The following is a 15,602-nucleotide window of genomic DNA, read 5'->3' on the forward strand; positions in this document are numbered from 1 at the left end:
CCCTCCCCCCTCTCTCCACACACCCACCTCCCTCACCCTGACCCCTACCTCCCCTCCAACCCCTCCTCCCTCACCCCTATCCCCTCGCCCCCACGTTCCGCCCTCCCCCTCCCTCCACATTCCCCCCTCCCTCCCCTCCTCCCCAACACCAACTGCTCCACTCCGCCTTCCCCTCCTCACCCCACTCCCACTGCCTCCCCCTCCCTCCCTCCCTCTCTCCCCCTCCCTCCCTACCCTTACCCTCCTCACTCCTCCCTACCTTCGTCTCCCTCACTCCTCCCTACCCTTCGCCTCCCCCTCCTCCCTCACCCCCACCCCTCCCTACCCTTCGCCTCCCCCTCCTCCCTCCCCCACCCTTCCCCTCCCCCTCCTCCCTCCCCCACCCTTCCCCTCCTCTCCTCTCTCCCCCCTCCTTCCCCTCCTCTCCTCTCTCCCCCCTCCTTCCCCCCTCCTCTCCCCCTCCCCCCTCCTTCCCCCCTCCTCTCCCCCTCCCCCTACCTTTCCTCTCCTCTCCTCTCTCCCCCCTCCTCCCCCCCTCCTCTCCCCCCTCCTCTCCCCCTCCCCCTACCTTTCCTCTCCTCCCCCCTCCCCCCATCTCCCGCCTCCCCGTCCCCCTCCCTACCCTTACCCCCCTCCTCACACACCCCCCCCACCCCGTCCCCCTCCTTCCCCCCCCTCCTTCCCCCCCCTCCCCCCTCCCTCCCCCCCCCCCCGTCCCCCTCCCTCCCACCCCGTCCCCCTCCCTCCCCACTCCCTCCCCCCCACCCCGTCCCCCTCCCTCCCCCCTCCCTCCCCCCCACCCCGTCCCCCTCCCTCCCCCTCCTCTCACACACGCCCCCTCCCCACACACGCCCCCCTCCCCACACACGCCCCCCTCCCCTCACACGCCCCCCTCCCCTCACACGCCCCCCTCCCCTCACACGCCCCCCTCCCCTCACACGCCCCCCTCCCCTCACACGCCCCCCCCCTCACACGCCCCCCCCTCACACGCCCCCCCCTCACACGCCCCCCCTCACACGCCCCCCCTCCCACGCCCCCCCTCACACGCCCCCCCCTCACACGCCCCCCCCTCACACGCCCCCCCCTCACACGCCCCCCCCTCACACGCCCCCCCCTCACACGCCCCCTCCCCTCTCACACACCCGCCCCCCTCCCCTCTCACACACCCGCCCCCCTCCCCTCTCACACACCCGCCCCCCTCCCCTCTCACACACCCGCCCCCCTCCCCTCTCACACACCCGCCCCCCCCTCTCTCACACACCCACCCCCCCTCCTCTCTCACACACCCACCCCCCTCCTCTCTCACACACCCACCCCCCCCTCCTCTCTCACACACCCACCCCCCCTCCTCTCTCACACACCCACCCCCCTCCTCTCTCACACACCCACCCCCCTCCTCCCTCACACACCCACCCCCCTCCTCCCTCACACACCCCCCCTCCTCCCTCACACACCCCCCCTCCTCCCTCACACACACACCCCCCCTCCTCCCTCACACACACACCCCCCCTCCTCCCTCACACACACACCCCCCCTCCTCCCTCACACACACACCCCCCCTCCTCCCTCACACACACACCCCCCCTCCTCCCTCACACACACACCCCCCCTCCTCCCTCACACACACACCCCCCTCCTCCCTCACACACACACCCCCCCTCCTCCCTCACACACACACACCCCCTCCTCCCTCACACACACACACCCCCTCCTCAACCCCCAGACCTGAAACCGAGCCCTGGCTGCGCAAAAGGAATGCAAAAAATCCCAGGGCATCATTGTGGGGCACTGCCACCTGGAGTGCTGACCAGGATTTCCCCAAATCCAACTCCAACACCAACAGCATCTCCCACACGCGCCACCTCTTCCACCAAGGGCAGCAGGTTTATAGGAATACCACCACCTGCAGCTTCCCCCCTCCAAGCCACGTGCCATCCTGTGCTAGAAATCTATTGCCATTCCTTAATTGTTGTCAAGTCTAAATCCTGGAACTCCCCACCCAACAACTCTGTGCAAGTACCTTTATAAAAAGGACCATCTATTCACCAAGGTAGATCATCACTGCCTTCTCAAGGGCAATTATGTATGGGCAATAAATGCCAGTGACATCTGCACCCTGAAAACTGAAAGCATTAACATTACAAAATTGTTTGCTCCTTACCACATCGTTCTTTGTGGGAAATTATTGTGCATGAAAAGCCTTTAAGTTATAAAAAGACTCCATTTAAGTAATACATTATTGACTATAAAGGGCATCGGGATGTCCTGAAAAAGACTTGAATTGCATAACATTCCTGCAAATTATTTAGTGTCAGACCAGAACCAAGTCCCTTCCTGCCAGTTGAAAGGCAAAGATGCTGGAAATCTGAAATAAAAACACTAAATGATGGAACTACTTAGCTGTACAAACAGTGTCTAAGGCAAAAGAAACATGTTAATATTTCAGATTGATGATCTTTCAGCAGAACTAGGAAAAGTTGGGAAACAAACATTTCAATGTTGCAGAGAAAGGGCAGTTCTACTTATTGAGACACAAAGCCTTGTTAATTATAAGTGACTGTGGAAATATAAGTGTTAGGAAATGAATGAGGGTACCTCCCTCCACCCTCTGCAACTTAAATTACGCTTGTTTACTAATTTCTCGTGGTTCTGGTGAGAAATCATTGACCAGAATTTTCCTCTAAAGGTGCTGCCAAATCTGTGAGTATTTTGGTTTTTATTCCTTCCAGATTACATTGAACTGAGAATAGTCAATATGTATGTATTGAAGGAGTAGTGTCAATTAAATTTACCTCTTAGATGATTTCTTCAGTATAGTCAAATTATCACATTATAAATGCAAATTGTAATTAAATAATTGCATTTATGACTGATTGTGATACCACTTATAACTTTATAAGGATAAAGTTTAAAGAAAAATTAGGATTAGAATTATACCAACATTTTAATGGTTGAGTAATTGAGATTTAACTTTAAACTTGATCTGTATGAACTATGTCCAGAATAATAAATAATCAAGTGTGACTGTTTTCAGTAAGCTGTTGATCCACCAGATATCATTCAAACACCACCCCCACCCAAATATTTTTGCAGATAACTTGCAATAAGGTACAGCAGTTAGGACCACTGCGACAGAGCTTCAGTGTTTGAATTAGTTACATGTGGAATATGCACTTTCTCCCTGTAACTGCAAATTTCCCCATATGCTCTGATTTCCTACTGCATTCCAAAATACATGCTGGTAGATTACTTTAAATTTCCCCATTGCAAGTAGATGGCAGTAAAATTAGTGGGGACTTTGAATGCGTGATAGAAAAGGAAATAAGTGAGGAACTGAGATCGACAGGAATGCTCTGAGAACTGGGATAGACTTGATAGGCCAAATGGCCTCCTAAGTCACAAGAAAATGTGAAATATTCACAATTATGTCCTTGATGCATAATGATGTGTGTGTGAGATCCCAACACAAGGGAAATTACATTTTGTAAATTAATGTATTCATATTTGCTGATATTAAGACCAAATACTCTACACAGTAAAAAGATAAATGTATTGCAGCTGTTGCATCTCCTCACGTCCAGAGTACTTGCACCAGCCAATGAGCATACAAGATTCTACAAATGTCAAACAAATGTGAATATACAAGTCTTGAAATAATGCCACAGCAGCAAGTATCCAAGTGTATGGGCCACATACATCCTCAAATCCTATTTGAATGCATTAGATGGGTAATCCTATTTCTTATTTGTTAGGTTGTCCTTTTAATAATTGCAAGGCTGGGAGTTTGTAAAGGGCTTTTCTCCTGTTAGCTAATTAAATATCAAAGCAAAATACCATTATCTATTATTTTGAGCAATGGTATGTAAATTGATGGTGCCATTAAACAATGGCATTATGGTGAAGTTATCAGAGCTTACAATTTCCAGTCTAGTGATTGATGTAACTTAAAGGCCTGAGCAGATCTTAGGCTATCAAATCCATTATTGGGAATCCACTTCAGGCAAGTCTTATTGAAGCTGAAATTTTGAAGAATCACCCAAAGTGGATTCCCAGTTAAAACATAACCCTTGCAATTGCTCTTCTCAGGGCCCCAAATAACACCACCACCACACTGTGGACCTCAAAAGAAATCTGCAGACTTCAAGATCCATGTGGTAAGTTCCCAGTTTTACTTAAGTATATTTTCAGAGAAATTGATGATGTAGCACCGATATTACACAACAATTTCTAGACGGTTGTTCTCATGGGTCGCAAAAGTTGGTGGAGTTGGTCACAACTAAAGGCTTGTCATTTGCTATTGGTGACATGATAACCATCTCCACAACTCATTACACTTAGAACTGCTTACAGACTTGTGCAACAAATTAATGTATTCAGCGATCATTTTCAGTGCAGCATCTCTAAAATGTACCTATCCAGAGAGCAACTGCATATCTCTTCCACTATCAAAAACTTCTCAGGGTTTAAACCATTATAAATCCAATATAAAATATATGCACAGAGCAAGCTAAAAGGGAAAGAGATGCTTTGCAGAGCAAGAGGCATGGGAAATATAAAGAAAGTAAAACAATCTGATATTTCCAACAATAATTCTGAAGCAAAGAGGTTTCAAGCTTTTACGGTTGAAATTTAGGGTCAGTTACTAAGATATCATGCTATCAGTAATTCAGTTAATTTTTGAACATAAATTCTGTTTAGGTAATTACAAAGTGATTGTGTGTGCACAGCCCCCCAGCACAATACACCTTCAGCCCCGGATAAGGCTGATTTCCAAACCGAATCACAAATCCAACCCTTCACCACTCCACTAACCCAGGCAATCAAAAACATCTCTTTGTGATGTGTTATGCATGGCACTTCAAGTTTCTTGCAGAATAGAATTTTGCATTGGCAGATCACTAAAAAAAAATTCTTCGGCCTGTCATGCATCAGTGGCTTAACACATCTCTCTAGTACCAATAAGGAAGTGATTCTCAATTCTATGAAATTTATTTCTTCTATTTCAGGAGATATCATTCCATTTATATTTTATTTAAAAATAAAATTGTCTCTGCACATCAGCAGCAGATGTACTCTACTAAAGTCATAGTGATGAATAAGCTACATTAAAAATATCATAAATTTGCTTAAAATTGCCAAATGAATTAGGAAAAACATTACAATTTACTTTTATATTTATAAATTCTACTTAACTACAAAATGACAACATCGCAATGTGTAGTATTTCACAATTTCAAATATTTTAATGCAACTATTTTGCCTCAGTAATAGTGATGGTAAACATTTCTGCAAACAATATTTTTTCATAAATCAATTCATTAATTACAAATCTCTAACACCAGAGGGCAAGCTTGTCTCAAACAGTTGCCTGATCAAATATAATCAACAATTCATCCGAAACTGGACTTGACAAAAATACCTTGTTATTCAGCTGCTATGAAGCATAACTTTATTAGATAAAAGCAAAATAAATAAGTAGGATTATTCCTTTAGTCTCTTTTCCGCATACTAAATTATTTTCTCCTGCTGCATCTATATCTTTGTTTACTTTTCCAATCAGTTACCAGGTTTCTGAGTATAATACATTCTTAAAAAGATTTTATGGATTTGTAACACAGAGGATACTTCTGTATAATAAAAAAATATAGCCAGTATATAAATATAGATTTCAATTTAACATATCCATTATATTTCTGTTTTTAAAGAATTATGATAATCAACATCAAGCTACATCAGTAAAAGAGCATTTATTAAGCAGCATCAGATAGTGGAAATGAGGTGTGCGATTCCTTCACCAAAACAAACATGAATACAAATTTCATGGTTATGCATTTCCTAACAGAATTGTTCAGTCAGAAGTTAGTTTATAAGTGTGTATGAAGAAACTACAGAAAGTTCTTGGTAATAAAATTTTAATTTTCTTGTAGTTAATTTATATTTTATTGAGGTTATCAAAATAATACCAATTTGAAAAGGTTGCAGAAGTGAGAGTTTTATCAACTAAATCATAAAAATGAAATATAGCTCAAGTATGAAATATGTGTATTTTGTCAAACCTACCAGTTCTTGAGGTCCACACATAAACTGGAGTTTCATCTGCTTCAGGTATGTGGCAGTAATGGGCATATTATAATCTATCACCCCAGCCAGTGATGAAGGTCTTTCATTTTCTGCAAAATGTATGAAGTAAACTGCATGATGATTTATTGTTTCCAGGTATCAGAAATAAAATTGCTTCTACAGAAATTTACCAGGTTTAGCAATCTTCAATATTTACCTTTTGAGTCCACACCATTTGGGTTTATGTGCATTCGTTTTTGACATTCGGTGCAGCTCATTAGAAACCTTGTCACTGCTTCTCTTGGGAGGAATGCATACGTTTCAGCTATCTGATTTTGAGAAATGGAGAATATTCCAGTTAGGATGTAACTGCCATTTGATTTACAAAGGCAATCTGCAATTGAAGGCACACAATAGTATGGGACAAAAAAGAAACCTTCTTTCATCATTATTAAACATCTGTCACTTCACGACTTAATCTGTGTAATCATTAAGTGTTAATATTTGTATAAAATTGTTGTTGTAATATAAAGATTTCACCGGTTGATGGTTGCCACAGAAACCAAGCTCATCCTTGGAATAATCTAAACAGTTAGTCTACCATATGATTTGTAGTTAACGTTCAGCAAAAATATATATATATAAGCAAATATGAGTTGCAACCAATCTTACTCACAATTATTCCATTATTTAAAAAATTACTCATTATTATTGGAAACTTAGTTTGAAAATATAATCTTCTTGGTGATTCATTTCAACAATCATTGTTGGCATGTATCAAGAGAAAATGCAAAATATGCTGGGACAGATATCTTTGGACCTAACCCTCTTATTGTTATCATCGTCCACTGTCCTTGCCCACCCACACTCATCAGATGGCCGAAATGTGGTGGCCCGATTTTGTTGGCCCTCCTCACCCTCAAGTCTCATTGTTGAACAGGCTTCAGATGGCAAAGTCTTGAGGACCCACCATGGAAATGACCTGACAGAAGGCAAAGCTGGGAGTGGAACTTGGAGTTCTGTCAAAGATCTTTCGTTGCATTTTACTGGCGCAACTTCTATAATGCCGTCAAAATTGTGAAGCAGTTTTAAAGTATCTCTGAATCTAGAGATATTTTAAAGCTATTAAGAGTCATTAATTAAAGATTAAAATTTTAAAAATAAAGTTAATCAAACACCATTTAAAACAGTTACAAATCACAAGGGGTTAGCTATTCCCATGGAAGTGAATCCCAGACTTGTGTATTGATATACAGTGTTGCTTGACCACATGAAGTCTATGTCAATTATTTCTTTTAAATTATTTTACCCTAAAGGTACATATAAAACTAAAGTAAAATAATTTAAAGAAATAACTTGCCTTTCCCATTCCAGGGCTAACCTTGCATACATAGAATTGGAGAGGTGAATTTTGTAAATGTGATTGTCCTGGACTTCACGACGGAGCATATTGTCAGATACAGGGAGAATCAGTCACTCATTAAGTCCTGGATTTACAGAAGGCTTTCATATGTCCAGGACATGCTTCCATGGGAATGGCTCGCAGTTCCCATTAGTAGAGCTAGGCACAGCCAGGAAGGTTCAGTTTATTCTGAAGTAACCAAAAACCACAATTCAATTATTTTTATATCCACAAGATGCTACAAATTGAGGTGCTTTTTCAATCAAAGCACATAGAAACAATTTGTCTATTGGATTGATAATTTTATTTCATATTTCCTTAACAAAATTTCTGAAGAAACTCTTGATAATTGTGTTTTCCAGTATGATTTCTTGATAATTATAGCACAAGAAAAATGGTACTTTGTTTCTTTTAAATAATTCACACTTATGATCTATTTTTCTGGGCAAAAAGACATGCAATATTCAATTTACATCAAGGAACACGAGTGATCACTATTAAGTAAATTTTAACCACCCTCTTTGAACCGAGTACCATTTGACATTTTGTGCCAGTTATATTATTTACTTTCGGATAGATGAAGTGATAGAAATACCAAATACGGTCTGGAAATTCAGTCATTATGTGTTAGGAACTTTTAACTTTAGATATTGGAAAAGAAATGTACTTTTGGTCATTGGCACTAAAGATACGCAAAGGTATCAGCTGTCAGTTGGACTCATCTTCCAAATTTGTATCCACTCAAATCAATGAGGCCAAATGTCGGTAGGTGAATACAACCAATACTCTCAAATGTTTAGCATTAGTAACCATGAGAGACTAATTTCTCACCAACTAAATCAAATGCACTCTAATTCTATGTGTGTTCAGAAAGAAATTTGCATTGTAGGTAACAGAGAATCACATATGATCTGTAATAACTAAAGTAGTTTTATCATAAGAATGTTCTATCCCCTAGTTTGCCATTCTGATTTTCAGAAAATGGCAAGTTTAATTTTTGGCATTGCAAACTGGATTCCCACTTCTGTTGTTCATCCGACAAAATGAGAACTCCCAAAAAGGGAATTTTTTTAATTTAATTTGGAGTTTGTATATAACTTTTCCCCATTATTGCCAGCACTAATATGGACATGTTGGTTAGATGTGCAGTGCTTCATTGATTGGAAACTGCAGAATGGCACTTTAATTAGATGCTCCTCACCTCACATGAAGAGCTTAATTGGTCCCTTCTGCAATAGATGTGCAAACCCAGTTTTAAACATTTTAAAGCAATACAAGATAGGTATTGATTTGATGTATGTACCACTACTGTTTTGCATCATGTGAAGAAAGACAGAAGAAAACCAATAGTGAGAAAAGTACCCTTGATATCTTCAAAAGATTTATTATACATACTTATTTCAGCAATACACAGGATACAATTAAAGATTTTAAATAATTGATAAGTATAATGTTAAATTATCAAGGTTATTAGATAATTGTGCACATATTTCTGGATCGTTTGGGAGGATGGTTGGTACAATATCGCTGTATATAATGAACAAGATCAATTTTGTATGCTTTTATTCTTGAAAACTGATGAATTATTTTGAACACAGTAAAATCACAGTGGTAATAGCAATCATTTAATATAGTAGGCTTTCTTAACACAAACTGTAGGAGTTAGATTATTTCATTAGATAATGACAAATCTATAAAATAATTCATAGTGAAGCAAAGATGGTCAAAGGATTTTTTTTCCAAAAATGAAAAAAATGTTTCCTATCCTGTGTACAGGAAAAATAAACCTGCAAAAGATAACTGTAGGGGTATAAATTAAAATGTAAAGCAACAGCCTACATAACATGTACCCTGCACGATCAGGTTCGTTTAGCTCTTATTAATAATACAAAGCACTGTAGAATAAAATGATGTACTTGGGTACATAGAAAGAAAAATAGCTATACATAATCAACACATTGACAGCTGCAGCAGTGTTTCTGTTTGGCCTCAGGAATGCAAGGTTCATTAGAATTTCAGTATTTTGAAAGATGGTTTATTTGGAGAGTTCACCCTATTCAAAAATCATGATTAGTAATAGTTACAGGTCACAGTACTTCTGGAGTGCCATTTACATGTGGCATATTCAGAAAAAACAGTACTTCACCCATACCATGCAATCATTATTTGCAGACACCCACACCAACCAATCACCACCTTCAGCCACGTTACCAGAGACTACACATGTACATTGTGTACATTGGCTTCAAAACGTACTTCTTTGGTGATATAAAAAATTACGAATCAAATGATTAATAAAGATGAATACTGTTAGCAGTGTTCCTTTATCGGTTGACATTTGTATCAATAATATTGTGTTAAGCTAAAGATTTAAGCATTAAAATCCAAACTTGAATTTATGAAATTGAAGAAAAATGAGGTTTTCATTTTTTTAAAGAAAAAATATAAAGTATCACAGAAACCACTGATAGCATTTTAATTAGTTTAAAAACTGTAAGTACTAACTTTTATGTTCACTTTAGTTCATTAATCAGCACAAGCTGATACAGGAAAACTGACTTATTTGCTTCTGTCATTATGTAAATGAATGCATAACGTTATAGAATAAACTCAACAAATTAAGTAGCCACATCAATTATTTTACTAATATCAAAGTGAATACATTTTCACCTATTTGCATGTAGATATGTTGGAAATTTCTTATGCACCAGCAGTTTTTGATCCAGAAATGATGAACTTCTTTCTAATAATATCAACATCACATTATCAATGATGAAATGAAATAACCAAATTTCACATTGTGGTTCTAAGTTATTCCCAGAATGCACCAATGTTCAGTGGGCCTTAAAAAAAGGAAAACCAAAAGTTAAAATCTTCTGATTTCCAATTTAAAAAAAAATCAGACAAGGTGCTGTCTTATATCTTCCCCTTGACCAATGCTTTTTAGAGACCAGACTTTTTGCAGACCATCTATTAAAATGCTAAAGCCTATAATGTTGTTATTTGAAAAAAGTGAATTGTAATTATAAAATTAATTTCACAACTGTCAAACAAAGTATCATTGAACAGTCTTGAACATACAGCAAAGGAACAGGCCCTTAAGCCCATTGATGTCTGTGCCAACCATGATGCCTATTTAAACTAATTCCATCTGCCTGTACATGGTCTATATCCCTCCATTCCTTGCCTGTTCATGTGCCTGTCTAAACACCACTTAAACGTTGCTAACTGGAAGTTTTTTGTAATCTGAAACCCTCATTCATCATTATCATTCATAAGGAGATTTCAAATTACTTAACTGATGAAAATTAAGAATTTATTAATCTGAGGCATGAAAATTTGAGAAAAATATACTTCAGTTATGGCCTTTGTCCAGGGAAGAGTGTGCCATCATCTTATGGAACACATGAACTTGGACAAAATTAAGTCTGGGAGAAGTTTCACAAGTGCCAAGTCAGTTTTTCTTAACCACTTATCTTCGTATGCTAAATTTGTAAGCTATAAAAGGGCAATCATTGTGTAGTCTTCCAAGATAAGCTATTGATTTTTCTTTGACTATGCTTATTAGTTGGCATAATAGTTATATATAATACAAATGAAGTAACAATAGTAATATTCTATATTGTCATATTGCTTTCTTCAGAGTAAAGGGAGCTGAACTTAGTAGAATCCACCTAAAATGTACCAATTCTCCCCACTCCTCTTGGAGCCAAGTTCTGATATAGAGCTAGGTAGCTCATAAATATAAAATGTGGATGAGGAAGCGTACAAGAGCCACCGGGTGTTAATGGAAATTGGAGGGCAAAGGTACGAGGTGCCACAAGAAATTGTGCCCATTTTGGTTCTAACACTTTTCAAGTTATTGTATAATACAGAACTCTGTTGACTTGTTTATCAACAGTGGATGCAATATAACGTGCAGAACTATAAACAGGTGTACATGGTGAGCAGGCTGCATTTTACTGCATTAAAAGGGTACCATAAATGCAAATTAAAGTTGTCCCTAAAATATAGAATCACTGACTTCTGTTTCCAGAGTCTGCAATCAATTGGAAGATCCAGTTACTTGTAATACATTTAGACTTCAGAAGTAATTTATTAATTTGGATAGCTAGGTTAGAGAAAAACAGCCAAGTTGTATAGCTGATTTTACCATTTCACATTTGGCCCACTCCCCCATCATTGCACTCAGTGGTAATTTTGCATCTGCTAACAATAATAAACATTCTTCCTCTTCGGTGTCAATGTTTCTAATCAGTGGCCTTTCTTTAGGACTGAAAGCTTTTCTATGCCTGATGAATGTTTGCTAACTTGAAACATTGTGCACAATTGTGGTCCTTTTATCGTGTGCAAATTTAGCTTATAGAGATAAGCTAAACATTAGCTGTTTCTCCTCATATACTGCACATTTCCAACATTTTGTATCATTATTTCAAATCTCCAGTATTTTAGTTTTGAATATATATTACAATACAAGAGGCCCTTTAGCTTATTGATTCCATACTGTCTCCCAGCAGAGCAACACCATTCCCCCTCCTTTTTTACCCTTGTAGCCCTGCAATTCATATGCCCACCAACTCCCCTTTGTTCTCGCCACTTACACTGGGGTGTAATTTACTTTAGCCAATTAATCTACCAACAAATCTCTGGGATGTTGGGAAGACACCAGAGAACCAACCACCGGGAGAATGAACAAACTCCACACAGACTGCAGCTTATTAATGATTTTCACAACTCCACCAGAATGATTGAAGTTAAATAAACAATGTGTCTAATCATTCGCAATTGTTTGTTTGTTTCATTCAGATACCTGTAAATTACAATTTTTTCTGAAAGCAGCAGGTTGAATTGCAGTAAATCAGTTCTCGGCAGGTCATCAGATTAATGCATTGCATTAATTACTTAAATCAGACTTTAATTAATTACATAGACTTTGCCAGTAAAATACTGTCCCTGTACAAGGTTTGTTCAATTTTAAACATGTATTTCACACATCTCCTGTAAATGTAATACAGATAAGCACTTCATCCCACAAATAAGACAGTTAATTTAAAAAATATGCATAAAGTTGGACAATACTGAGCAGTCAGTGATCTCCATTTACAAAATAGTGGAAAGTGATAAATATGAAGCTGAACTAAATAGTCATTAGTGCTTTTTTTTTAAACTTGCTTGGTGAATACTTCAAGAAAACCATGAAATAGAGAGAATTCATTGTTCCACACTCAGAACACAGTTATGGACTAGGTGAAATGCTATCCAATAATTGAATGCATGAAGCAGATCATTAGCACTTATTTCACCAATAACTCTTCGCTATTTTATAGCATATTTGAGTCAATCTAGGCTCCACCCTTTATCCAAGGCCTTCAAAATCTTCAGACATATGAAACTGATACATATAAAAAGGTTTTTTTTGCTTGTTTTCCTTTGATCATTAGTTCAGTTTAAGGGTGCTTTAATTAGCTCAGCAAAATTAGTTAATTTTTGTTATTAGGAAACTTCAGTCAATAAAATATATCGGTCTCTGTATGTATAACTATACTAAAATCACAGTCAAGAGCTGATGTGGTATGTCTGTACATTGCTGTATGGTAAAGATGTTCCGTAATTTGAAATCTACTACCCCGATTTAGGGACTGCATTGTGGGAGCTCTTCCACTTGTTGGACATAATGACAAAGTCTAGCTTTAATTCTGCTTCTTTTAATGAAGCAGTAGATTTTCTAATACATGGTGATGCTTTCTTGCCGACACCTTGAGCAATCCCTCAGGGTGGAGGATGACTTCTTCCACTCAGTTCATTACAATATAAATGTGGTTGATATGGCAGAATCTGCAGATACCACACAGGTATCTGAAAATTCTACCTCAAGTGGAACAGGAGGTACACTGAGGCATTCATCAGGCTGTGCGTGGAACCCAAGTACGTGGGCACCAAGTGTCACTACATACCGAGGTTCTACCTGTCCCTGCTGTTGCGAAGGATAGGCCTGGCCCTGTGGCCACACGGCGTCCCAGTCAGCTGGACGCTGCCACACTACCTGTCCTTCGTGGAAAAGTTCTTCCAGACCAACACCTTTGGCCACAAGTCCATCAGGCAGTGGTCAGCACGGAACATCTTGCAGGCACTGCAGGAGAAGGACTCAATGGATACTGTGGGGTGGTTCCCTGAGCAGACTGTCCAGACCATCTGGCAGAATGCCTCATCGCCAGAACTCACCAACAAGCACCAAGACCTCCCTTGGCTGGCGGTGAGAGGGACCCTCCCAGTCAGATCCTTCCTGTATGGTTGGAACCTCACTCCCAGCGCACGCTGCCCCCAGGAGGACTGCACTGGGGACGAGACGGTCGCCCACCTCTGCGGGCTGTGGGTTTGTGAGGAGGGTGTGGCGAAAGATGCAAGGGTCCTTGTCATGGTTCATCCCCAGCAGCTGCGTAACAGAGGATTCTCTGATCTACGGGCTGTTTCCGGGGACACACACAAAGACGGACATCAACTACTGCTGGAAGGTCATCAATTCAGTGAAAGACACTCTTTGGTCTGCCCGAAACTTGTTGGTCTTCCAGCACTGCGAGATGTCCGTAGGGGACTGCCGACTGGCACATTCCAGGCTGCAGGAGTACGTGCTGAGGGACGTGCTTAAACTGGGTACAGCCAACACAAAGGCTCGGTGGGGAAGGACTATAGTTTAGGGTTCTTCTGCCACTGGAGAGGGAGGAGCGGGGTCAGGCGAGAAAGCCCCTAAATATTGTAAATATGGGACTGGGTAGCCCCCAGGGAGCCACACGTGTGGCATCGGTGCTGTTTTTTATATAAAGAGGTAACACTAACGAATGATGTGTACAAGAATGTAAAGGCTTGCACTGTTTTATAATTGTATATAGTTTGTCTTTTATTATGAATAAAGTTTATTTTGGAATTTAAAAAAATTTTCTTCCATTATTTATGCTGGGCTTCCAGAAACTCAGAGCCACCCCAAGAGCAAAATTTTCTTTTGCTCAGTCACGGGTCAGGGATTTCCACAAATGGGCAAAGATGTTATATCTTTTTCAAGAAGGCTTTCAGAACATTCTTGATTATTTTATTTTCCATCCTCTTGACATAACAGTGCTTGGAAAAGATAAACTGTTACTGGTATGAATTACATGGCCCACCCATCAGATCTGGCTGAGTAATTACAGCCTTGATACTGGGGATAATGGTCTGGCCCAAAGACAATATTTGTTCACATTCTGCCAGGAGAACTTTGCAGAGACTGTGTTGATGGTACACCTTCAGTGCTTTGAGGTGCTTGCAAGAGGTAGTGTCAGAAGTATGCAGGAGAGCAAGGATTACTGGTACCCGATAGACCACAAGCTATCTGCTGGATATGAGATCTTGATCTTCAAATATTCTTTTCTCCATATAGCCAAAGGCTCTGCTGATGCAGTGAAGGCATGGTGATCTTTAATCTTCGCCTTCAATGTAGCTCTTGAGATATAGTAATTGGCCTGTGTTTTCCAAGGTCTTGTGCTGTACCTTTATTGTCATGGGCTATTGATGCAGTATGGGCCCAGATTGGTCAAAGATCTTTGTTTTGCAGATTTTAGTGCAAGGCTCATTCTCTCAAGTCCCTTCACAGTTGCTAGTTATGATGTGTTTAAGGACAATCTAGGCTCCGTGGGCACACTGTGGCTCCTGTTAGTTGGGAATCATCAGTTTGTCTGTGGGGTGTTGTCTGAGAAGAGTTCTGTTTTGAGTCCTTAAGATATTCAACATGGATTTCAGTATGGCAGTGTTTCCCTGGCTTCCACTTGTTTTGATGCTAGGCTGATTGAAGTAATAGAGCAGATTAAGTTGTGGTCAGTCCAACAGTCTGTAGTACATGTCATGGTGCAAGTGATGTGGACATCATCACAAGTCTCTCTCTTGTACAATGAAGGTACCAGTGATTGGATTGGGGATGTTTCCACATAGTCTTTCCTCTCCCTTCCTCTCTCCCCCTCTCCCTAAGCAGGTATTGGTTAAAAAAAAGGCCACGTTCCAAGATTTTGCCAAGAAGAGGATTCTGTTGCAGTTAGCTTTCCCTACTTTTTCCCCTTCCAATCACACCTTTCCAGAGAATTGTGTCCTTTCTGATCTTGACAATGTAGTCACT

At 40.6% G+C, this 15,602-nt stretch overlaps 1 protein-coding gene across 2 annotated transcripts in view; it reads right to left on the bottom strand.

Annotated features, from left to right (window-relative positions):
- The window catches only part of LOC127578702 (nucleolar protein 4-like), a 224,505-nt gene that overhangs the window by 168,822 nt on the left and 40,081 nt on the right, over positions 1-15,602 (bottom strand). For both annotated transcript variants that reach the window (XM_052031015.1, XM_052031014.1), the window contains exons 4-5: positions 6,278-6,389; positions 6,061-6,170 (exon numbers count right to left, since the gene is read on the bottom strand). In XM_052031015.1, the coding sequence (XP_051886975.1) occupies positions 6,061-6,170; positions 6,278-6,389 (222 nt within the window). The remainder of the gene's footprint in view (positions 1-6,060; positions 6,171-6,277; positions 6,390-15,602) is intronic.

This window comes from Pristis pectinata, chromosome 16, assembly GCF_009764475.1.
Source record: "Pristis pectinata isolate sPriPec2 chromosome 16, sPriPec2.1.pri, whole genome shotgun sequence".
Classification (NCBI taxonomy): domain Eukaryota; kingdom Metazoa; phylum Chordata; class Chondrichthyes; order Rhinopristiformes; family Pristidae; genus Pristis; species Pristis pectinata.